Source organism: Halichoerus grypus, chromosome 10, assembly GCF_964656455.1.
Source record: "Halichoerus grypus chromosome 10, mHalGry1.hap1.1, whole genome shotgun sequence".
NCBI lineage: Eukaryota > Metazoa > Chordata > Mammalia > Carnivora > Phocidae > Halichoerus > Halichoerus grypus.
The window spans coordinates 131,316,557-131,342,508 of NC_135721.1; the positions used below are offsets into that span (position 1 = coordinate 131,316,557).

General features: G+C 39.5%; 1 protein-coding gene across 2 annotated transcripts in view; it reads left to right on the forward strand.

The window, feature by feature from the left end:
* DOK5 (docking protein 5) overlaps nt 1-25,952 on the forward strand; it is a 149,611-nt gene that overhangs the window by 58,711 nt on the left and 64,948 nt on the right. For both annotated transcript variants that reach the window (XM_036070852.2, XM_036070849.2), the window contains exon 2: nt 11,268-11,375. Coding sequence is in view for 1 of the 2 variants with exons in the window: in XM_036070849.2 (XP_035926742.1) it covers nt 11,268-11,375 (108 nt within the window). In the remaining variant the exon portion in view is untranslated. The remainder of the gene's footprint in view (nt 1-11,267; nt 11,376-25,952) is intronic.

Genomic DNA, 25,952 nt, shown 5'->3' on the forward strand with positions numbered 1-25,952 from the left:
GCCTCTGCTCAACACCCACTTGTTTCTTTTGCCTGGAGCCTCTCCCCTCCCCATATATCTACTCTGTTCACTCCTTCCCCTCTTCCATCCCCTTCTAGGTGTTCTCTCAGATGGCAGTTTCTCTGTGAGAACTTCCATGATAACCCCACTGAAAATACTCACCACTAGCAATTTCCGTCCACTTTTCCTTGGTTTATTTGCCTTCGTGGTCCGTAATACCATATGCTATATTATCCACATACTGGAAGCAGACACATGCATCTTACTGTCTTCTTGATGCTCTGTAAGCCCAGCGAAGGCAGCGACTTCTCCCTGTTTTGTTTACAGCTGTGGCCCTGGTCAGTGCCTGACAGTGCCCGGCACGGGGTAGGCGCCCAGCAAATATTTGTCCCATGAATTAGTGGTGGATAACAGCTCCCAGACATGCCCATACAGTAGCTAAGATTTTCTAGCATTTTTTTAAAGGATAGTTTGTTTTTTTTTTTTCCTAAAAAGCTGGTTAAAAATAAAAGCTAAATAAATGACTCTTACTGCTTATGGCTTCTTGAAGCAGTTCTTTTGTTCCTCATCTTCCTCTCCATCTTCCTCACTCCTCAGCTCCCTCCCACCTTATAGATCTGGAGAACAGAGAGGAACTGGAGAGAGAAGGAAAGGGCTGCATAACTCTCTGTCTCAGAGCTGGCTCTCCCAACACTGGCCAGCTCTGTGCGGACAACCAAAGAGTTTCCTTGGTGATGGGTACTGTTGGTAGCAAATAATTGATTCCATGAGAATTTTTTTTTTAAAGATTTTTATTTATTTATTTGACAGAGAGAGACACAGAGAGAAAAGGAACACAAGCAGGGGGAGTGGGAGAGGGAGAAGCAAGCTCCCCACTCAGCAGGGAGCCCGATGCAGGGCTCCATCCCAGGACCCTGGGTTCATGACCTGAGCCCAAGGCAGACACTTAACGACTGAGCCACCCAGGTGCCCCTCCATGAGAATTTTTAACAATAATGTATTACTTGTTTGATCATTGCTAAAATATGCATATCTGCATATTTACAACTGAAGAAGTGTAAGAGGAAGAAAGCCACAAACTAAGGCTAAAATCATAGGGAGGGGCTAGTTCTTGCAGGTTCTGGAATGTCTTAAGACTTTGGTTTTTACCCCAGAGGCAACAGGCAGCCACAGAAATGCTTAAAGCAGTGGATTGATGTGGTCAGATTAAGTTTTTAAAGATCACCCCAGATGCCCTGCGGGAAACAGACTGAATTGCAGCCAGGTGGGAGCAGGGAATCTCTGAAGCTCAGGAGATGGTGACTTGGGTCAGGGTGGCCGTCCCCAGTGAAGCAGTAAGGACATTCCAGGCTTAGCTAGAAGGAAAGTACACAGGACTTGGGGTTTCTGGGTTGTGTTAAAAGATAATTTTTCCAAAGCAGGTAAAATCACGAAGAATGAACATGTTACACATTCTGCTTTAACTCATCAGTTAAATGAGAGAACAAAGCAGAATATTATGAGTAGTTCAAAGGGTAACCCAGAGAAACCACACATTTATGTATTTGGCAAAGTGAAATGAATGTTGGAAAGGAGGCAAAAATGTGCCTCATTGGCAGTGGGGGAGGGAAGTCACTTGAACCTTTGCTGCACAGGACAGAATTTGCCTCTTTGTGGACTAGAATTATGTTGCATTTCTATGAGTTATCTACAATTTAGATGTAGAATAGCTCCCACAAAATCCAAAACAGATAATCCCACAAGTGTGTTTGCTAAGGAATGCAGTTTTCCATTAAAGCACAGATTTTCCCCAATAATTGCATGTATGAGTGTGTGTGTGTGTGTGTGTGTGTGTGTGTGTGTGTGTGTGTGTGAATGAGGGCTGGTGGGGAAGGGTCGAATATAGTTCACAATCTTCTTGCATAAACAGCAGGGCCCTATCTGCTGAATGAGTATGTATACTGGAGTAGAAACAGGTTAAAAAGCAGGAATAGCCTACTTTTTAAACTTAATAATTTACTAATAGCATTTTCTATGGTATAAATATTATGTGACAATATCATTTTTAATGATAGCAATTTCCAGTTTACAGATATGCCATAATTAATTAAACCAGCCCCCTGGAACGTTGAAGGTGTTTCCAATTTTTATGTGGAAGAACCTTATTCCCATATGTTTGCATATTTCCGTAATTATTCCCTTAGGGGGGTAAGTTCCTAGAAGTAATATTTCCAGGTCAGAGGGTAGGCATAATTCTGCCTCTAGAAAGGTTGTGCTCATTTACCTCACCATCAACAAAGGATTGACAATAGCTAATTTATTGCCTGTGGATGCTTTATAAGGCTTTTTAATCCTCTTTGTACAACTTTTATTTTATGATTAATTATCCTGTTCTTGCTGGTCTTTCTCTTCGCAGTGAATTTAAAATGTACCTTGCTGCCCACTGTGCAGTCTTCCCCAAATTAGCATTTCCTTCCTTACAAGTAAAGGTATATGTAAATGATAGGCATGGGATCATGTTGTTTACTCATTAAAATTTTTTTCCCTTCATGAAATAAATAATTCTGAACCAACTCATTATTTTAGGAAGTGGCGTTTGGTAGCAGCCTACAAGTTACCATTCAAAGATGCCAAAGAACTCCTTGTATACGCTTCATCTCTCACCTTCTGAAATCCCATAATGATCGTTATTTGTAGGACTGGAAAGTTACAACCACCTTGGTCTCAGAGATCATCCAGGTCAAAGCTGGATGTGGAAGGAGAATTTTGCAGACCCTGGCAGACGGGACAGAGTGGGGATTATCTGGTGGGCTCATTCCTACCTCCTGTTTTGTCTTCGTTAAAGACTCTTCCTCTCTACCCCCAGATTGCATCGTTTGGCCCTATTCTCTGTGGCTGTTGGGCTGTCCTTAGATAGTGGCATTTCTTCAGTCTCGAAGTAATAGAGGAGCCCGAGACTCTAGGAGGGCAGCTGGTTACTCTGGCCATGTGTCGTGCATCAAAGTGGAGGGCCAGGCGCTCCTGGAGAAGTGACAGGTCAGCCCCAGGTAGCTGACTGCATATGTCCGCAGGAAGCCAGCTAGTCAGGATGTTTCTTAGCTGCCCCCGTAACTGAGAACAAGAGGGGCTGCAGGTTGTTAGCAAGGCAAGGAAGGCCAAGAAAAACTGAGATACTTCTAATGTAGTTAGAAATACTTTACACGTTTGGGTTTCTGGACTTTGGTCAAGGATACAGAATACTTTGTCACTTAAAGAGAGAGCATGTGAAGTTCTTTTAAAAGCAAACACTTCATACAAACTGCTAGGATACCTTCGAGTCCTAGCCTGGGATATTAAGACCCCAGTTGCCGACATACTCCATTAAAAACCATCACTGGAGATGAACGCTTGGTGCCAGAGAATTTAACATTACAAATGCAAATGTCACTCTGAAATAGCTAAGCTCTAAAGTTGTCCAGATGAAAGAGCATATGGTTACAACGAAATGTCTCTTTTTAGATTGTGATAAGCTTGAAAATAAACTTCTTACAGACGGCTCGACCCTTGGCATAAGTGTGTGTCTCTCTAGGAGTCCAACTTTTCTGGGAAACTCCTGGGGTCGTGGTTAGCTTGTTCTCCAGAGCAGGGCAAACCAAAGGTGAAATCCTGGCTTTCTTTCTGCTAGCTTCATGCCCTCAAGTAATACTTAGCGAGTCACCTTCCTGAGGCTGTATGTCCTTATACAATGGGCATAGGGGAGCACGTGCTTCACAGGGCTGTAGCGGAGGGAGTTAATTGAAAGAAAAGAATGCACAAAAAGAGCCCTGCCGGCACTCTGCAGTGGAAAGTGCAGCCAGTACTGGGTGTTGATATGAAGATCCTGGATGAGAAGAGCATTTGGTTTGTTTTGGAGAGTAGGTAAAAATAAGGTTAGCCTGTGAGCAGTGAGGCTAATTTAGCAATGTGTGGCTGGGGGTGTATCTTGATAGTTGGGGGGAATGCTTTGAGAAGAGCCGACCTGATTAGAGAAAGGGGATGTTGGCAAAATGGAAAATCTTCCAAAGTGCACCTTGACCTCATAGAAAAAGATAATGATCAAAGGCTAACTGTATCCCAAGGCTAGAGATGGGATGCTGTGTCGGTACCTGTGAGAGCTCTCTTTAGGACAGCATTCAAATGCATTGCAGAGGAGTAAATCCCAGACAGTGGACAGGACTCAGAAGTGTGGTGGAGGGCGTAGAAAAGGCACCAGGTCAACATTTTAATATAATTTTATGTAAGTAAAATTTGGGCTTGTGGGGAGATGTGGAATATCTAAAGCTTCTCACCTGGGCTATAGCCCCTCCTCATTTTCTCTCATGAGGGACATGTCAAATGGATTTTTAGGTTGATCAAAAGGTCACGTGAGCTTCAACAGTTGAGAAATACTGCCATAGACCAGAGGTTGGCAAGCCGCAGCCTGGCCTGCTGCCTGATTTTTTTAAATAAAGTTTTATTGGAAGATAACCACACCATTCATTTATACATACTCTCTGGCTACTTTTTAAAAAAAAAATTTTTTTTTTTTTAATTTGAGAGAGAGAATGAGATAGAGAGAGAGAGCATGAGAGGGGGGAGGGTCAGAGGGAGAAGCAGACTCCCCGCTGAGCAGGGAGCCCGATGCAGGACTCGATCCCAGGACTCCAGGATCATGACCTGAGCCGAAGGCAGTCGCTTAACCAACTGAGCCACCCAGGCGCCCTAAAATTTTTTTAAAGATTTTTATTTATTTGAGAGAAAATGAGAGAGAGAGAGAGAGAGCTTGAGAGGGGGGAGGATCAGAAGGAGAAGCAGACCCCCCCCCCCCCGCCCCCCCAGCAGGGAGCCCGATGCGGGACTTGATCCCGGGACTCCAGGATCAGGACCTGAGCCTCGCTTAACCAACTGAGCCACCCAGGCGCCCTCTCTGGCTACTTTTGTGCTGCAACTGCAGAGTTCAGTAGCTCCAACAAAGACCTATGATCATCGAAGACTAAAATATTTACCCTCTGGCCCTTTACGGGAAAAGTTTTTGACACTTGCAATGGACCATAGAGACCTAAATGGTCACATCTTACGTAGGCTTTCTGATTTTGTACATGGAGGCATTATGTAATTTCCAATTAACAGAAATGTGACCAAAATTTGCTTTCTGTCACCTTTATAACTGTCCATGCGTTCTCCAGAAGTTAAATTTGTGACTCTGTTGTTCAACCCATTGTCACGGACTGCTAATAAAATTAGGAACTCAAAACAAATTCTTACTTGTTTCAGCTGCTTTGTTGGCACTGGGAGTCTCGGTGAATTTACCAGACTGTTTCTTGTTAGGAGAAGAAGCTAGTAAGTGTCAGCGATTTGAAACCCGAGCTATGCAGTTATTAAGGGTATCCAATTTTAAAGAAAATGGGGAAAAAAAACCAGTACAAATCATACAGGGGTTGGTCACAATTTAAGGCTGAAAATTAGGTGTAATAAAGCCACTACCAATAACTAGCAAGTGCACACTGAAGGAAATTGTCATGTAACTGCTAAATCTGGTGTCTGTCCACCCAGGTTGTCAGAACTGTGTGATGTGCTTATCTTTTTAGCTTCAGCAGTGGCTTATGCGGATTAACTTGTTCAAATCCAGGACTTTGAAGATATTCACAAAGCCTCATATTTTTCGAATGTGCAATCTCAAATCAGCGTGCACTCATCTCTAGGAGTGGTTCTGACTTTGTCCCCCAGGGGACATTTGACAATGTCTGGAGATAATTCTGGTTGTCAGCTGGGTTGGGGGGAGTGTGCTGCTGGCATTCAGTTGGCAAAGGCCAGGGATGCTGCTAAACATCCTGCAACTCGCAGGACACCCCACCCCCTCACACAATGAAAAATTACCTTGCCTAAAACGTCACTAGTCCTGAGATTGTGGAACCTTGATGTGCGGGAGGTGAGCTATTTCAAGATGAAATTTATTCTGTCATCAGATTCTCTAACAGTATATTTATCATTAAGATTATCTATTCTTTATGTCTAGCGAGAACTACACTTAGCTATTATCCTTGGAATAACAGTTTCCTCTTTTAAATAGAAAAAAATTTAGTTAAAAAATCAATTGACAAAAAAACGTTAACTAAAATAAGTACTACAGATGGTAAGTTGATGTGTTATATAAAATACGAAGGAGATGGTTGAATGAATTAATTTTAAGGAAATAAAAAACTGCTGTAAACTCTTGAGTGGGATTGTTCTCAAATCGTCATCTTTTTAACAACATCTGTGTTACTCCCAACGAGTCGCCCGTGACCATATTCAGGGAGTCCTGTTTCATTCCCTTGGAAGAGTATTGAGATATTTAGGGTAAGTTTTTAATCCTCAGGTACTAGGTGGCTCTCCCAGAATTCTTAGGACAGAGAGTGTCCAGCGGTGAAGTTGAGAGTTCACTGGAGCTGAACAGATTTATTTCTGCTTCTTTATCTCTCTTCTGCTCATGACAGCATCTCACACTGCTCGACTTCAAAGCCTTCTGTGGGACCACTTGTGGGAAAGTACACATCACAGAGGCCCTCCTCATGGAGCATTTGTTGGAGAACTCTTTGTTGCTAGTCCCGAGTGGGAAGCACTGTGTTGTCTGTGTCTTTATGAATATTTATGGCCTGGCTTTGCAAATTGCAAATAAAACACCTGGGGAACATGTTAAAGAGCAAATTTGTCTGGCCCCCACCCCAGGAGGTTCTGAGTCAGTAGACCTTGGCTAATCTCTAGGAATCTACATAATTAACAATTATCTTGAGTAATGCTGGACCAGCACTGAGAGTCACTGATGCGTGATGTGTGGCAGAATGAGGAATGGCCTCGATGGTACGATTGCTCCCAACTTTTGCATTATTTTGTACCATGTGTTTGTATGTTACAAACATCCTGAGCTGCCTTTTCATAAGCCAAATTTTGGTTTTCCTTCTCTCCTGATGAACCAACATGATGTAATCTATTCCACGGTGATGCCCCCACCAATAGTTGCATGTGAATTTATGTAGTAGTATTTATGCAATTATATGTAATATTGCACTTTTGCCCTTACTACTTAATAAAACAGAAGAAAAACAAAAAATGAAAAACAAAAATCTCCTAAACCTGCTACAGATGGATCAAAGGTGGACATCATTAGGCATGCTGAATTTGAGGAGTCTTTAGATTTCATTGAATAGCCTTTGGACATAAGCCAGGAAAAGACTGGTTTGATTGTGAAGAAAATGAACAAGTATGAAAGGAAGTTAGAAATGGTATCATTTAAGAGTGAGTCTGAAAGTTGAGGCATAATTAGGAAATATAAATTATCTTCCTAAGTGAAAATAATGTTTTGCTACAGTGGATATATTTTTGCATACCTTTAGCATGCTCAATTTCTAAAACATTTTCAGGGGCATGTGCAAAAGAAAGGGGTTGCCGATAGTAGAATGACAGCCTATTTTCCCCACTTTTTATGGAAACAGAGTGACAGTTATTCCCACTGTATTTACAGTCCTGTGGTGGTGGTCAAATTTTCAGGGAGACCGTTGTCTCATCTGCTATTCAGACATGAGTGAGATGTTGGTAAGACTTCTATGTGTCAACCACAGGACTGGAAATGTTAATTTTCATGGTGGGGTCTCTATCCTGAGAAGTGTATGTTTGAATTCTTACCAATGGCTCTTACAATGTGGCTTCTTAAAGTTCCTTAGTCCACTGGTTAATTACACTGTGGTCTGATAGCAGCAGAAGGAGGACTGGTGAAGAATGTAGATAACTGTTATTAGATTAGGCTGTAATTTTAAGATTTTGCTTAAATATCCCTACATTTTTCCATTTAAAAAATTTTAAGTATTTTATTTTGAGGCAGTTGTAGATTTATATTCAGTTTTAAGAAATCTTACACAAAGATCCTGTACCCTTTACCCAGTTTCCCTGGTGATAACATCTTCAAAAGTATAATGAAACATCATAACCAAGATATTGACATTAATACAGTCAAGATACAGGATAGTTCCATTGCTGCAAGGATCCCTCATGTTCCCTTTTGTCGACATATCCACTTCCCATCCCTAACCCCTGATAATCCCAGATCTGTCCTCCATTTGTGTAATTTTGTCATTTCAAGAATGCTATAAATAGGGTCATGTAGTATGTATCCTTTTAGGTTTGCCCCCCCACCCAGCATAATTATCTGAAGATTCATTCAAATTGTTGCAGTATTGATAGTTCAGTTGTTTTTATAGCTAAGTAGTATTCCATGATATAGATGGACCGCATTAACCCACTGAAGAATAAATGGATGTTTTCAGTTTTGCACTGATACATATCAAGCTGCTGTGAACATTTATGTTCAGATGGTGTGTGTGTTGGGGGTGGGGAAGTTTGCATTTCTCCGGGATACACTCCTAAGAAAGCAACTGTGGTCATATGTTGCTTATTTAGTTTTTAAAGAAACTACTCAGCTATGTTTCGGAGTGCCTGTACCATTCCACATTCCGACCAGCAAAGTGTAAGAGACCCAATTTCTCTGCATCCTTTCAGCACTTGGTGGTGGTATTTTTTTTTATTTTATTTTAGCCAATCTGATAGATGTGTAGTGATATTTCATTTTGGTTTTAATTTACGTTTACCTGATGGCTAATAATGTTTTCTGTGCTTCATCATCTGTGCATCCTCTTTGGTGAAATGTGTGTTCATGGTTTTTGTTTTTTGTTTTCCTTCCATTTTGTTACTGGATTGTTTGATTCTTTACTGTTGAGTTTTAAGAGTTCTTTATGTATCCAGATACTAATCTTTTGCCAGATTTGTGGTTTCCAAACATTTCTTCCCAGTCTGTAACTTGTCTTTTCGTCCTCTTCATTGGGTTTTTCACAAAGCAAAAATTTTAAGTTTTGAGAAGGTACAGTTTGGCAAGTTTTTCTTTTATGGATTGTATTTTTGGTATGAAGTCTAAGAATTCTTTGTCCAGACCATGATCCCAAATTTGGTCTTTTTTTTTTCCTAAAGTCTTAAGTTTTGTTTTATATTTAAGTCCATTGTGACTTTATTTTTGTTTAAGATGAATGTTTTAGGTTAAGGTGTTTGTTTATTGTGCTTTTTTATATTTGTTTTTTTCCTTCAGATATTCAATTATTCCAGTGCCAGTTGTTTGAAAGGCTACCCTTTCTCTGCCGAATTACTTTTCTGTTTCTGTCTCCCTGCTTTTTTATTTCTTGATAAGTTTAATAACAATGCAAGATGAAAGCCAATAGAATCGATTTTAATTGTACTATTTTACTGATGCCTCTGGATATTTAAGAAATAACAATTCTCTTTCATTTATTTTACAGTATTAATTTTTATTAAACAAAACAAAAACAAGCAACCCCCCCCCTTCTTTTCCATGTCATTAGAAATTCCTTCTGAAATTTATTTCAAATGATATACCTATGGTATCCTATAGATAGGTAACATATATATTACTGGTGTAGCATAATTTACTATATATATTGTGTGTACTATTCATATTACTACATTTTTAATACAATGACTACCTATATTATCTTACAGATGCGTACATCTATATTGTATTATATATATTATGTACCACATACTTACTGTATATAATAGAAGTACTATCATTAACTTTGTCTTTCCTTATTTTTGAGGCTTTTGTAGTTTCTATTTATTATTATTATAAATAATAATACTAGAATTATACATTCAGTAGGATGAGGCACATATCTTACCCTCTGTATTCAGAGCAAAACTTCAATGTGGAGTGGAGTTCATGTTCTTTTTACCACCCCAAACAAAATGATTAATGAATGTTTAGTTTACTGAGTGAGAAGAGAAAAACAGAATCTATTCAGCATTGCAGACAAGTAGTAGCAAACCTGAATTCCTCATCCACCTGCCAGTTACTAATAAAGTTGTAGAAGGCATTTTAAATTGAGTATGGTTTGAATGGCCAAATGTTTTATGTGGACTTTTTGTTTCTTCTTACTAGCTCAGAGGTTCTTTAAACTTTATAGTGCGTAAAATTTATTTATGGGTTGACTATACAAAACCGCATAAATATGGTACTTAGAAGGTGATTTAAGGATCAGGGAGATAATTGTGATTGAATACGTGCCCACCTGTCTGCTCTTGAACTCAGAATTCCTCTGTCAATTTTGGGCTGCATTTGGGCTTTTTCTTTAGGATACATTCTTATTCTTTTAAGGTTCTTCATATTTGTTGTCAGATGGCCTCTAGAGGTCACCAGGAGAGTATAAGAGTGCCACTCAGATCTCTGCTATCAGTGAATATTATCATTAATATACATCCTTATTAATTTTTAGGTTAAAACATCTCATTTTATTTTGCTTTTGGAGAACATTGTTTTTCATTTACTCATTAGCTCTTTGCACTTTCCTCTCTTTGGTATGATTAATATTTTAGTGTCTAATTTAATTTATATTGGTTATTCCAATCTCAGTAGCTTTGGTTGCTCGGATAAGAGCTCTATTCAGCCTCACTCAGTTAAGAGTGATGTTGGTGGTGGCGGGTTCCTATGGACACAGATGATTTCCAAGAAAACCAGGAGAAGTCAGCAACAGAAAGATGACAAAGGACTAAAATGTCTCTTCTGTCTGGAATAGAAATTATCTAGTTCTCTGTACCAGGTTCCACTGCTTAACTATTAGGCACGTGATTCAACATGGTCGCCAACCTCAGTTTATAACCTACCAGGGTTGACCTCTCAACTCAGCCTGTGCCTCAGTATGACAGTAGTTTTTGAGTCTCTGGGTTGGACATTCTGAGGGAGAATCTGATTGGTGTTTATCAGTCACTTACTAGCTAGTCTAGTGTCTCACCCAACTCTTGACCCTCAGTTATAAGGGATGTCTTATGACACATAGGGGCCATCTCTTTATAGGGCTGTCAGTGAAGTCTTCAGCATATATTGGGCCCATGGTTTCCATATTTAATTGCATTTGAAATAAGAGCATGTGCCATGAATGCCTATATTATTTGTGCTGATTTGGGATTTTTATCTCTGGGACTTTTTCTGAAATGTTGCTACTAACACTGTTAGTGAAACGTTAAGAAATTTGCCTTTAAATATTATTTGCATTTGATTCCAATAATCAAATGATATAATATGCCTGTTGTGGAAACAGTTTTGGGTTTTAAAATTTTATTTTCCCGAAGTAGCATGATACTTATGGCTTATGAATACTTTACACATGAAAACATCAAAAAGAAAACATTTAAATGTAAATGTCAGTAATATCTCAGTCGGTGATGCTGAACTCTGTCTTTGTATTTCCTCCCAGATATATCAGCGATGCTGGCTAGTATTCAAGAAAGCTTCAAGCAAAGGTCCAAAAAGACTGGAGAAATTTTCCGATGAACGTGCTGCGTATTTTAGGTGTTATCATAAGGTAAAACTTGATTGTTGTGGCTTTCTAGAAATCTGTTCACAAATAGGTAACCTGAGTTCATTGAATCTAAAAACTTGTCTAGGTCATTTAACAAAAGTACAATTAATACTTTTTCCAAGGACAAAACATCTCTAAATTACTATTTGTTAATTGTTTAAAATAATGGACTACCGTAAAGTTTCTCTTCTGATTTTGTACTATTTGTTGTTGTTGTTTTTCCAATCTCTCGTGTAGAATTTACCATGTTCTTTTTGAATTTTCATTTTGCGTAGTAAACCCAACTCCCAACGTTGAAGCCCCTTGGGAGTAAAGATTAGGTCTCCATGTATCTAGCACATCTAGATTAGATCCTCATTCAGTGCTTGGAATGTGGGATGAGGACGAGGGGAAGAACCTGGAAAACAGATGAATGGTGAAGGAGGAGGAAGTTCTACTCATTAGTTTATTTTTTTTAAGCTTGATGACTAAATTTAATTCAGACTTGCAGTTTGAATAGTGGTAGTCAGCTTTCCTCACTAAAAATAGTAATGGAGTATTAAAATACATCCTTTGGGAGTAGAAAATGAAGGAAGATACAAGGCAGACTTGGATTTACAAATTAGCCATGTCTTTCCCTCTACAGGGCAATGTTTTTTCATGGTCCTTGTTAATGGGCAGCCTGTGTCTTTTCTCTTTTCATGAAATTATGTAAAAATGTGTGGTTAACTTCTTTTTCCCCCAAGGTGCTGGTTGTTTCTGTTTGGGGAAAATACTACTCTTGTCTATGGAGGAATTGTTTATTTTTATGACAGAACATTTTAATTGTTTCAGTATTCTATCTTGAGATTCTGATGCTTATTTGGTGAGATTTTATCAGGAGTGGGGCTACTTGCCATTTAAAATTTTATGTGAAGCCAGTAGCTTCATTAGCACAGAAATTTGGCTAGGTGATGGAAAGTGAATAATCTTTCCTTTTTATGCAAATTCTCCACAGGTGGTGAGTTTACAACTTCTTATTAAGGGCCTGTGTTGACACCTTGGTTTATCCAATAATGAAAAGCAGTAGGGCGAGCTGTATTCCTTTGCAATTTAGAGAAATAAAGCATATGCCGTGCTTTATAGGCACATCTGCACATACATAAGGAAGAAAAAGCACTAAGCAAGACTTTGAGATAAGTAGGGAAGGGAGTCAAGAGTTATATCTTCCATGTGTACTATTTCCCCACCATTTCATAATGAAGTTCCATATTCCAAGGTCGGCTTCCTTCCCAGCCTACCTTTAACGTAAGGGAGAACCCAAGGAAACCTCTTTAGGAGTCTAGAATTTCCTCCACCATTTCTCTTCCAGGTGCCACGGATGTCCACTATTCAGATAAGGGTGTTTCTCCTCAGGCAAGAGTTGGTGACTTGCAAATCTATTAGATAGGAGCCGTGATCCCTGAGGGCAGTGATAGCATACCTTTGAACCCTTGCAAATAATCTTGAGCCAATCTCAGTATTTCTATAACACCTGAAACTCCTGGCGTCCAGACGTTTTGGACCAGGTGTATTATATCCCAGTTATCCCACACGTACCCAGTATCTTCACTAATAGTAAGATGGTGAACAATGATGCGGGAATGGCTTGCTTCATTTTTACTTGAGAGGCCTTGCCTTAAAAGGGAGCTCAAAATGCCCAAGGAGGTGTTTGGTTTACCTATAGGACAAAAGGAGAGTCTTCTCCAGGTTTCTCCTCCTTAACTGGCATTGATTCCTTCCCTCCATGTCTCAGGTCCATCAAATCCTGGTGACCAGATTTCCTACCCTGATTGACTATTTTCTTTATTGTTCTTTATCGCCTTCTCATTATAATTAACAAGGTCATCTACAGGCTTCATCTCCTAGGTGGCCAGAAGCTGTGGTTCTGCATCAGCTCTCTCTTGAGAACCTCGGCTGGTCTGTAACTTTACAATTCACCATCTGATGGCATGTTTGTGTCACCCCAAAATTCATGTGTTGAAGCCTAACCCCCAACGTGATGACATTTGGAGATGGGGCCTTTGGGAGGTGTTTAGGTCCTGAGGGTGGAGCCCTCATGGCTGGAATTAGTGCTTTTATAAAAGAGATCTCAGGGAGCTCCCTCCTTCGTTCCTCCGTGTGAAGACGCAGCCGTCTGTGAACCAGGAAGTGGTTCCACCAGACACTGAATCTGCCAGTGGCTACTTTGGGCTTCCCAGGCTCCAGAACTGTGAGAAACAAATCTCTCTTGTTTATAAGCCACCCAGTCTGTGGTAATTTGTTACAGCAGCTCAGATGGACTAAGACACCATCAGACTCTTGTCCTGTCTAGTCATTGTGTGTGACCGCTAATGTTGATCAGTCCTTTCTTGTTTTGGCAGACTTCCAAATAGAGCCCAGAAATCCCTGATTCCTCACAATCCCCTGTACCGAATATAGAAAAATAAAGAAATGGGCTATGCTTTGCTTACAGACTTTCCCATACCTAAGAGAAGAAAGAAGACAAGTGAGGAATACTTTATAGGAACTCCCCAAATCCAGTCTGTCAGCAAGTGGTGTTGGCTCTGTGTTCAACATGCGTAGAGACTCCAGACATTCTCACAACCTCTGTTGCTACCGCTGTGGTCCAAGCCACTGGGCTGCCTAATGCCCAGCCCTCTAGAGTCTATTCAAAACACTCATATCACATCATGGCACTCCATGCAAAACCCTCAGCCAGGTCTTTATAATGGCCTACACAGTCACATGATTTGATCCCTTGTCCCCTGTTTCACCTCATCTGCTCAGTCCCCCCATCCCACTTTACTCTGCGGCAGGCACCCTGGGCTCTCTGCTTTCCTGAGAGCACTGTGTGTGGTGTTTCCTTTTCTGGAATGCCCTCCCCACAAATATCCATGTAGCTCATTTCCCTATGTTGTTCAGGTCATTGCTCAAATTCCTCCTCTAAGAGAGGCTGTTCCTTGATCTCTTATTTAATATAGAATCCTTTGACACACCCTGTCCATCTCTGTTTTTCTCTTCAGCACTTATCACTACATGTATATTTGTTTGGTTATTTCTTACTGTCTTCCCCACACCACAACCATAAAATAAGGCCCACAAGAGCAGGTTTTATTGGGGGGGGGGTGGAGGCATGGTTCACTATCAGTGATCATTGCCTAATACATAGTAGACATATTTTAAACTATTGGTTGAGAAGCAATGAATATTATCAATAGATGAGACAGAGTACATACAAATGGCTTTGTGTCATATTCTTACTTAGCTTACCAAAAGAAATCTGTACTTGAGATGACTGAAGCCAGGAAGAGGAATCTTGATTTGAAGGATATGGGGTGGATAGTGATGGGGGCAGAAAAAGCCAGGGTTGGGAAGTTTTAGGAGGACAGACTCAAATGTAAAACCAAAGTGGATTATAATGATCCCCCCAGAATGTGAACCAAGTAAGGGAAGATTGAGGACAAACTTGTCCTATTTCAGACTTCTACCTGCTGGCTTTGGAATTTAATATGTAAATCTTTGAGGACTGTGGTAAGCCACATTCTCTTTCATCTATAATAATCATTAACCAAAGTTCAAAGCATTAGAATGGAAGAATTATCTACATTAAGCCTCCAAGCCCTTGATGAGTTCCTGTAGCCATTCATCCTCCTTACTCTCTCAGATCTGATACATTTAGTATTAATCTCTTGGGGGCATATAAAAAGCCAGAATAACTCTGCAATATGCATTTTTTATCTAAATGCTGTGTAATTTATGAATCTTGATAATAAAATACTGAGGTTATAAGTAACACACCGTGACCAGATTTCAGAATTTATTCGAATATAAATAAAGCAATTTCTGAAAGAAATGAGGAACTGTCCGTTATGCTTTTTGATCAGTACAGTGGTGGTGTGGAGGAAATCTGTAGCATTGATGAGACCACAGCTTCTTTTGTTTCATTCTTAAGAGATATTATTAAGAAAAAAAATTGCCACTTTTGCATATCTGATTCTTATTAGAAGTTATAAAACAGGAAATTGACTGCAGAATTTTAAAACTTGATGCCTTCCTCTCTGAAAATGTAGCTAAAGATGAGCTCATGAAAAAAAATTGGAAAATAAATACATGAATAATGCACATACAGAACAATTCATTTTTCATTTCTTTACCTCTTCCATGAGGTTCCCCTCAAGCACCACTGCTGTCAGAGATGGCTGTGAAATTGATTAACTGTAATTGCAACAATATTAATACTCCAGTGACTTTAAATATAGTTCCCGACCTTCTTGTTAAAGGCAAGTTCCACTGTTTTCATTCAGGAAATCAAAGTGGCTCACCCCAAGCAGAAGGGGTTGAGCGTTTCTATGAATAATTTTATTTTTTCAAAATGAATAACAATTGGAAGGCAATCTAAGTGGAAGGAAGACCATCTACTGTTTTTGAGACCAAGCCAAATGGTGGTGTGGGAAGTATGCCGGACCCACATTTGGGAAACCTGCTTTCTAATCCTGGCTTTGCCACCGTACATGGATGATAGGTTACTTCAGTTCTGTGTAAGGGTGACCTCTGTTGAAAGACACATATTGAGCATTTTAAGAGTTTATTTGAGCAAAAAATCGATTCAAGTCATATAGCACCAAACTGGAAGTGGTAGGAATCCCCCACCAAGAGGAGTTGGGGAGGGACTTTTATTGTGAAAAGAGGAAGCAAAGTAAGGCAGTTATTGATTGGCTGTAGCTTAAAGCCTAATTGGCTGTGATTGGTTGTCCTTAACATTTTGACTTCATCACCTTGAGGCATTTACAGGCTCGCGATTTGGTTTGCTTCCATAGGCTCTCAGGGCATGAGAGCCACATCAGTCTAATGGTCTCCTTGTTTAATTAATGTTAACACCTCCAAGGTAAGTCACAGCATGGCTTCTCCATCATCACACATTGCTGAGCCTGCAGGATTCAGTTCACTCTGGGCCAGAAGGACAGTTCTGATTCTCTAATACAGTGTTTCCCAAAATGTATTCCAGGGACTCTGAAAGAAGGGAGTTCCAGGAGGACCAGGGTTCTGTGGTCAAAGAAGTTTGGGAACTGCAACATTTTCATCCATTCTTGAGATTCCTAATCCACTGTAGCTTATCAGAGCCTCTGAGGAGACCTACAGTTAGGACACCTGAGTAACTTTGAGTCAACATTTCCAAAACTAATTGGGCCATGGAGCTACTTTTTTTTTTTTCTTTTAAATCATATGTTCCATGGAACAAATAAGTTTAATTCTAAGGAACACAGTTTTGGATATGCTGCTTATGTGTGTTACCTTGTTTATTAAATGTCCACTTGGCCTGTTGTTATTTCAACAGTGAGCATCTGGGGATGGTCATTCCTACTTCACCAGAATCATAGAGTTAACTTGTGTATCAAATGAATACATGTTCATGAATGTATCAGAAAAATGGGAGACCCTCTCACTGCAAAGAGTAATAGCCATTATTATTTTTGCCAAGAGTTATTTGTTCTGTCATTCTGTCCTTCCTAAGTGAGTAGGTCACTTTCCATCTCCCAAACCCATTGTTAGACCTTGTTCTTGGTTTCTGCAAAAGTAGGATTCCAGGTTCTTCACAGTAGGCTAACATCCTAAAAATCATTTCTCTAGAATTTCCACCAGCTTATCACTAGTGTGTGTGTGTCTGCGTGTCTGCGTGTCTGTGTGTTGATGTTTTCTGTACTAATGACTCATTCTTGTTTACTCAGCTTCTTTCTCTTCTAAAACATTTCCTCTTGTGACGTAGCTGTCTATGATACATCTTTTCAAAATTTTACCGTATATCATAGCCTCTTTTTTCAATACTCACACACTAGCTTTGGAGTCATTCCCTCTTTGTGCAAGAAACTACCCACTAGACCCTGTTCTGGAAGCTGTGTTCACTTACACCAGTAAGTACATCCCTCTTCACATCTCCACAGATTAAATTATAACTTATTACTCGGAAGCTTTTCCCAGATGGTAAATGCTTCCATATCCACATTTCTTAGGCAAAGGTAGAGTGGATAGAAGGGGTTAACTATAGTACCCAAACCACATTTTCCTGTTCTAAGTATTCAAGGAGATAAAAGTATGCACCAGTGTGCCAGAGGCTTCTGAAATATGTTCACAATTGAATTAACTATCTTTCCTATCTGAGCCTGGTTCCTTTCTGGAGTTCCATGTCTCAGTGTGAGGCACTGAAATCCATTCTGTTAATCAAGTCTGAAGCCAAGAAATTGTCCTAGATTCACCCTCTTCCTTATGCCCTCTCTTGTCTAGTCCATCACCACGTTTGCTCATACTCCTGCCCTTGCACGGACACCCTTTCTTCCCTGGTCCATGTGGCAGACATTAATCGATCCCTTGAAGTCCCTCCTGTGTCTTTACCTCCTCGGGACTCTTCCTGACCCACCCCAAGTTAGCCTGTCTTCTGGGCCCCTTCTGCCTGGATGCCCCTATCATATTGAAAGCAGTGATTTGTTTTCATGCTGGTGGCAGATTCTGTCTGGTTGGTGCTGACCCCTTAATCATATCCTTTCTTCCTTGGTGATGGATGGCTGATTTTTAGCTGAACACAAGGTTACCTAAAGAAAATAGCCCTATGTAGTGAGGTATGACCATATGACTAAATCCTGGCCTGAGTGTAAGCAGGGAATGTGATATGTCCTTCATCTCTTTCTCTTTCCTGTTGATTAGAAAATGGACATTAGCCATCTTGGCCCACAAAATGGAAAAGACCATGGGTTGAGGATGGCAAAGCAACAGGACATGTCCCATAAAAGTGTAGAGAGAGATGTCAGAGGCTGGTCTGTGCTCCCTGATGCCATATGTCCCAGTCTGGTTCAGGCTGCAGTAACAAAATATCATAGACAGGTGATTCGTATAACAGGAATTCACTTCTTGTGGTTCTGGAGGTTATAAGTCCAAGATCAGGGTGCCAGCATGGTCAGATTCTGGTGAAGGCCCTCTCCTGTGTTTCAGATTGCTGACTTTTTGGTGTGTCCATATGTGGTGGAAGGAATGAGGGAGCTCCCAGGATTCTCTTTTATAAAAGCAATGATTCCATTCCTGAGGGCTCCACCGCCATGATGCAATCACTTCTAATACCATCACACTGGGCATTGGGTTTCAACATACGAATTTTGGGAGGACACAGATATTCAGCCTACAGCACCACAGAACACCAGGTCAGCCCTAGACTCTCTCTGTTTCTCTCATGTGAGAGGAGTAACTCCCATTGTATTCAAACCTCATAATCTTGGATTTTTTCTCGTGTGCAGCAGAGAACTGGTAGAGTTTACCCTAACTGGTAGAGACAATAGAATACATTTTCCTCATTGTCCAGTGCACTCTGGGTAGGGAACTCTGTTACAACCAAGAGGATCCTGCTATGATCCTCTCTGTTGGATTGTGATTTCCTTAAAGGTGGGAACTGTGCTTTATTCAGCTTTGTGTGTCCTTGGGGCCCACCATAGTGTCTGGTACAGTAGCTGCTTTAGATCCCAGGAACACTTAGGGAGCCCAGGAAATGATCTGTGGCCTAGCTATACTAGTATTGTATAGTGGAGATGTTAGGAAACCCTTTGGTGTATGGAGCATAAAAAGAGCTGTGTGGATCATGCCAAATTCTCGGTCATTGGAAATTACTGCATGGTTTTGTCTTACAGAGAAGACTGTCTAATAATAAAGACAGCCCTGTCACAGTTGTAGAGATACCTAAAATTTTTAAAAATCTATATAAAATACACACAAGGTTAAAAAAATCAAATGATATTGAAGGGCTGATGATAAAAATTAACTTTTGCTTATTTCATCTCTCCCTTCCAATTGTGGGCTGAATTATGTATGTTTAAATCCTAACCCTGGCTGCCTATGAATATGGCCTTATTTGGAAATAGGGTCTTTGTAGATGTCATCAATTTAGGATGAGGTTACTGGATTTGGTGTTCTGGTAAGAAAAGACGCAGACACACCGGGGAAGATGGGAGCAGAGACTGGAATGATACAGCCACAAACCAGGGGATGCCAGGGATTGTGGGCCACTGCCAGAAGCTAGGGGAGAAGCCTGGAACAGATTCTCCCTCAGAGCCTTCAATAGGAACCGCCCCCGCTGACACCTTGATTTTGGGTTTAGGCCTGCAGAGAGAAGACATTTCTGATGTTCAGGAGGCCCAGTTTGTGATGCTTTGTTATGGCAGCCCTAGGAAGCTCATACACCTCCCCAGGCCTAATCACTACCTTCGTAACTTGCTTTCATTTTCTTGGTAGTTGTTTCTGTAACTCTAAATGATATGTTTTATCTCTCTTATTTTGTCAGCCTCCTACATTATGAACAGATTCCCCATGTTAGGAAGTTAATGATGTGGCTCACTTACACAGTCCCTCACCAAATCTTTCCTTTTCCTTATGAATGTTGGTGATTACATTATTTTAAAGAACTACTGATTATATCTGCAACATTCGATAACATACTTAAACGTCTGTGCCTTTCCCCATTAATGTTGGGAAGTATTTCTTGACACAAAACCTCATATGATGAAGGTAGCTCTTTCCTCTACCCTTTACCTGTCTCTGCTCCAACTTGTCGGGTTTTCTTCGCTTCCATCCTATCCAACTCCAGATTATTGCTGCCTTATAGAAGTAGGAGCCCACTGTTGTCACGCAGTCCACTCTTTGAAGAGAAACTGGAAATGCAGATTTTTTTTGGTGAGAACTTCTAACATTTAAGTGTATTTGTAAAATACAGCATAGACCAAATCAAACATCTCTCTGAGTTGCACTGACTCATAGGCTCTCCCACCCAAACCTTTTTTTAATCTTTGAGTTACTTCTTGAATAATAGTAGAAGGATAAAGTGACAATCCTGCAGGAGTCCACATGAGACAGTATACTTAGTAGGTCGACTATTTTAGCATGTATAAACTACAAACAAAACTGTCATAATACTTTGTGATGAATAGAACATCTTATTTCCTTTCGGTTATTTATATTGGGCTTATGTGTGTATATATATATATGTGCATCATGATGAAAAACTTCACCAACACTTCAGCTACAATAGGATTTTCATCAGAGCCACACACATTCGTCATGAGATCTTATTTTAGTTCAAAACACCCATGAAAGCTGTCAAAGATAGGTTTATTCTGTATGCCTCCCTTACAAGAGTAGAAGAAGACACAGAGAACCAAATCAGAGAGAAAGAAAAGTCTAACAGGCAGCATAGCCATGCTTGATTCAAGACTGAAGGTGGTGTCAGTCCAAATTGTAACACTTCAACCGTGGTGTCCGTCCTGGCCATTGGGTCCTATATCATCTGTGAGTTGTAAAACAAGCTGGTTTCAAAGCGATGCCTCTAAAGGATCTTTTGTTTGAGGCTTCCCATCACCCTTAGAATCATATCTAAACCCACTGCTATTAGCACAAACTAAGGCCTTGAGTGATTGTGCTCCAGCACACATCTCAGACTATCCCATGCCACTCATCACCTTGCTGCACTTTTGTTCCATCTCAGGACCTTTGCATCTGCTGTTCCTTTGGTCTGCAAAGCCTTTCCCATGGTTTCTTCTCTTACTTTATTTTATTTTTTATTTTTTTAAGATTTTATTTATTTATTTGACACAGAGAGAGAGCAAGCACAAGCAGGGGGAGCGGCAGGCAGTGGGAGAGGGAGAAGCAGGCTCCCCACTGAGCAGGGAGGCTGATGCAGGACTCGATCCCAGGACCCTGGGATTATGACCTGAGCGGAAGGCAGACACTTAACCGACTGAGCCACCCAGGCGCCCCTGGCCTAGCTTTAGATGCTGAACATTTTCTCCATTTGTTTGTTTTTCCCCAAACATTTTATAGTTTTATGTTACACATTTAATTCCATGAATCACTTTGAGTTTAGTTTTTGTATAAGCTATCAGAGGTAGGTTGAGTTTCATTCTTTTTACCTATGGATTTCCAATTACTCCAATACCATTTGTTTAAAAAAAAATTATTCTTTTGGCATTGACTGGCTTTTGCACATTTGTCAAAAATCATTTGGGCATATTAGCATGGGTCTATTCCTGAGTTCTCTATTCTCTTCCATTGAGCCATATATCTATCTCTCTGCTAAATGTCATACCCTCTTGATTACTGTAGATGTGTAATAATCTTTAATATTGGATACAATTATTCTCTTTTCCAAGATTGTTTTAGCTATTCTTGTGTCTTTTCATAAAATTTTAAGTGGAGCTGGTCTGTGTCTACAGAAAACCCATGTCAGGATCTTGAGAAGAATTACATTAAACCTATATATATATCAAATTGTGGGAAAACTAACATCTCTTCTATGTCAAGTCTTTCACTTCATGAACATGGTATGTCACCCCATTTACTTGAATCTTTTAAAATTTCTTTCATCAGCATTTTGTAATGTTCCACCTCCATATCCTATACATGTTTTGTTGAGTTTATACCTGATTATTTCATTTAATTTGCATGAGGTTTAAAGCCCTTTTGGTTTAAAAACTTAACTTGTTTAAACCAGTCATTTCGGACCTATGACCTGATAAAACAATCATGTCGTTTAAATGACTTTTTTCTTATCCCACAGTTATTTGACTTATCATTTGAAATGATTAGTTGTCCTTCCATTTTGGATCGAGTCCCCAGTTTTTGAGGGTTTATGAAAATTTAATCTGCTTACTCTACCATTATTAGTTTGTTTGACTTAGTTATATTGTTAAGAAACACACATATACACATACCAAAATAAGGACAAGACAAATAGAAAATTAGCTACAAACTTCATTGATTATAAATGCTTTTTGCCCCCATGCATATATATTTTTACATGAATTTCTTAGAAGCATATCTTTTGGACTTGATCTGTGTGGAAACACTAGACTGTAATTTAGGTGCATACAAAAGCTCTCAATAAATGATGTCAAAAGAAAAAAAGTAGGTTTTCTCAAGTTGGTGAAAAATTAGTCAAATGATTTTTGGGTGTGGAAGAAATCACAGAATGTTGTTGGCCAAGTGAGTCACTAGTGAAGGAGATGTGTTGACAAAGGATGGAGATCCACTTCCTTCATCTAAAATTTTTTGGCAGATTTCTTCCTTTTGTTTTTCTCTTCTTTTTTTTAAAGTTATAAACATCACACAGTAACAAATTTAAACAATTCTGAAGTGCATGGAGTAAAAGAAAAGAAAAGAACCTTATCCTGGACCCTAGTCCCAGTCCTCAGAAAAATGTACTAATAGATTGTGTACTTTTCAGTCTCTTTTCTCTCTGTATACAAAGAGAAACATATTCTCACACATACACAGATGATATTTTTAAAGCAAAAATGGAGTAATTCATTATATGCTATTATACATATTTTGTTTAAGGAGATTGTAAATACGGTTTTCCCCAGGACATTCACTCATTGTGAGCCTCAAGTCCTTTCATAACTTTTAGTAGGAATTCCTTTCCCATTCACAGTATTCTGGTTTACGAGATAAACTAAATGGTCACATTAATTATACTAGTATCCTTTCCCTCACATTTTGACTGTAATTCCAAGTCAGTATTTAGTGGTTACACCTCATTAATTTAATAGCTTAAGAGTACACTTAAATATTGATGGACCCAAATCTGTTTAAAAATACCCAAATCAATGGACAAAGGGGTTTCCAATTTTTTGCTAATACAGATTCTATCATGGTGGAAAACGTGTGCATCTGTCTTTATGGGCTCATGCTAATCTTTTTGGAAGAAAAGTCTTAGAAGTGATATTTTCAGATAACATCTTGCACCTTTAAAATGTTTGTAGGTACTGCCAGCTTGTCTCCAGGTAGATGAGACAAAACTGCGTACCCACCGACAGTGTAGAAAAGTGCCCTTCACTCCAAATTCCATTCTCTTTATAAATTTCATGTTCACTTTTCAGTTTAAGCACCTTTTTTTTTGGTGTGTGTAGCTTTTTATTTTTAAGGAAGATGCAACAAATGGATTATTTCAGTTATTTCACATGGACAAATAAAGATCCCTTCTTCAGGGAGACAGTCCATATTTATAACTCAGACAGGCCCTAGTCCAATTTATTGTAAATGACCAAGGGCATGTAGGTACTTTTGGAAAGAATGAAACCATCTTTATGGGGACTGGGATAATAACTGTCTAGACTGGTTCTTTCTTAAAGAAATCTTTTATAACATGTTTGCTTAAACTGCCAGGTTCAGGGTTCTTAGGGGAAGCTAGTGGGCAGAGAGATGTTTTGGATGGTGACTTTTGATTAGAACTGAGCATATCCCTTCTTATTTGCCTGTCCCTGCTTCCTGGCACTGAAACTTCAAACACTGGTGCTTTTTCAGGAAAGACAATATTAAAAAAGTTAAAAGGTTTGGAACATGTCATAAGAGATTTTTTGGAAATGTTTAACAAATGTTTATTAGGGTATTTTTAGAGTACTTTGAACATTTTCAACAGATAATAATAATGTAATAACCACAATAATAATAATAGTTATTTTATTAATACTTAAGAAAACATTATGGACCCAGAAATGGATTGTTTTCATGTTGCTTTTATTTTCAAAAATAATCCACAGAAGTCAAAGGGGCTTATGCGTCTTCATTTTCAGTAAGATAATGGCCTTAATTTTTTTTTTTTGAGAATGAAGCAATTTGAAGCTTCCGCAGAGCTTTCCCATTTGCATATACAAAGTGAATTGCTTACTTAATTCATTCAGTCCCACAAGGGGAAAAATAATTAGGATATAGCCTATAAAAGCAAGGTGGAAAACTGCCTTTTAGGTAGTGGTCTTGTTTTTACTCTATAAACATAAATAAATCATCATCTGTAAATTACCTTCAGCAAAAGAAGGAGAAAAATTGGAAATCAAATCCTTGTTTTCCTAAATGGCTTTTGACTTTGCAGCACACCAGAAACATACTTAATATTCCCATATAATGCTGACTAATTACATAATTCTGACAGGAATATACCAGTTCCTCAAGGGAATGTATGCGCTTTTAAAAACCTGATTGTATTAATCTTCCCTTGAAACACCAGAAGAAATTTCAACAGTTTCTCCATCTGATTACAAAATAATTCATTTGGAAAATTGAATTGTGCAATTTGTGATTGTTTTCCAAGTTGTTAATGCAAAACTATATCAGTAGCAAATTAAACTTTTAAAGTGTGCCCACTTTGTTAATTGCTGGCTGTTAAACATGTATTTCAATGAATGCTATCGTTTATGATGAATAACACATCTGGAGCATGGCTTTAAAGAGCCAAGTTAATTTGGCAGTCTTTTTGGGGGGAATTCCTAACTGGATGGCATACTTAAAGATTTATCAGAAATTTAGGGGAGTGTTGAATATTTCTTTCCTTTAATGGAGTCATAGTACTTTGTGTTTTTGATATTCAGAAAACCAAGAACTGCTTAATGGCCAAGAAGCTCTCAAATCTCTCCTTGTCTTCTCATTTCTCTTGGTCTGACTTTGTCACCACTTATTTTTTTTTTTAATTTTTAAATTTTTTTATTGTTATGTTAATCACCATACATTACATCATTAGTTTTAGATGTAGTGTTCCATGATTCATTGTTTGTGCATAACACCCAGTGCTCCATGCAGAACGTGCCCTCTTTAATACCCATCACCAGGCTAACCCATCCTCCCACCCCCCTCCCCTCTAGAACCCTCAGTTTGTTTCTCAGAGTCCATCGTCTCTCATGGTTCATCTCCCCCTACGATTTCCCCCCTTCATTCTTCCCCTCCTGCTATCTTCTTCTTCTTTTTTTTCTTAACATATATTGCATTATTTGTTTCAGAGGTACAGATCTGAGATTCAACAGTCTTGCACAATTCACAGCGCTTACCAGAGCACATACTCTCCCCAGTGACTATCACCCAGTCACCCCACTTTGTCGCCACTTATTGCCTGGTTGTCTGCTGGCCTCCCCAGACCTCACCTTCACCCTCAGGCCATGCTGCCATCCTTCCTGTGGCTAAGGCCACCATGTATGGGCAAGACAGCTGCTCACAGCTCAACTCCACGGGGTGGTCTTCTCATGGATTCCCATGTGAATGGCTCTCTGCCCCTACTTTAATGGGGAAGAAACAGACATAAAGGAAATACACAAGTAAAAGATACAGTATGTTGGTGTGACTGATAAACACTAAGGAAGAAATTAAAGCAGGGAAAAGGGATAGGAAGTATGGAATGAGAGTTTGCAATTTCAAATAGAGTAATCAGAAATGGTGTCATTGAGAAGATAGTATGTGAGGAGCTGGAGGTGGGGCAGAAGTGAGCCATGGAAGTATCTAAAGGAAGAGTGTTTCTGGGCAAAAGAAAAGCAAGTGCCAAGTGTTCCTGCTTGAAGGGACTTGAAAAGTCTGTATAAATGAACTGGTCTTCAGTTGGGCTTTTAGTTTAAGGAAAACAATAAATTGTGCACTGCCTTTATTTTGGTAGAGTTGTGTCCCTTCAGTATAATGACCTCTAGCATTACAATAGACTATATTTGCAGAGCGATGTATAGGAACAGTCTGAAAGCTCCAAAGAACTGTCCATTAGATGAGCAGGACTTAGATGGATACTTCAGTGTGCAGCTTTATTTCTTCCAGCCATGGAAA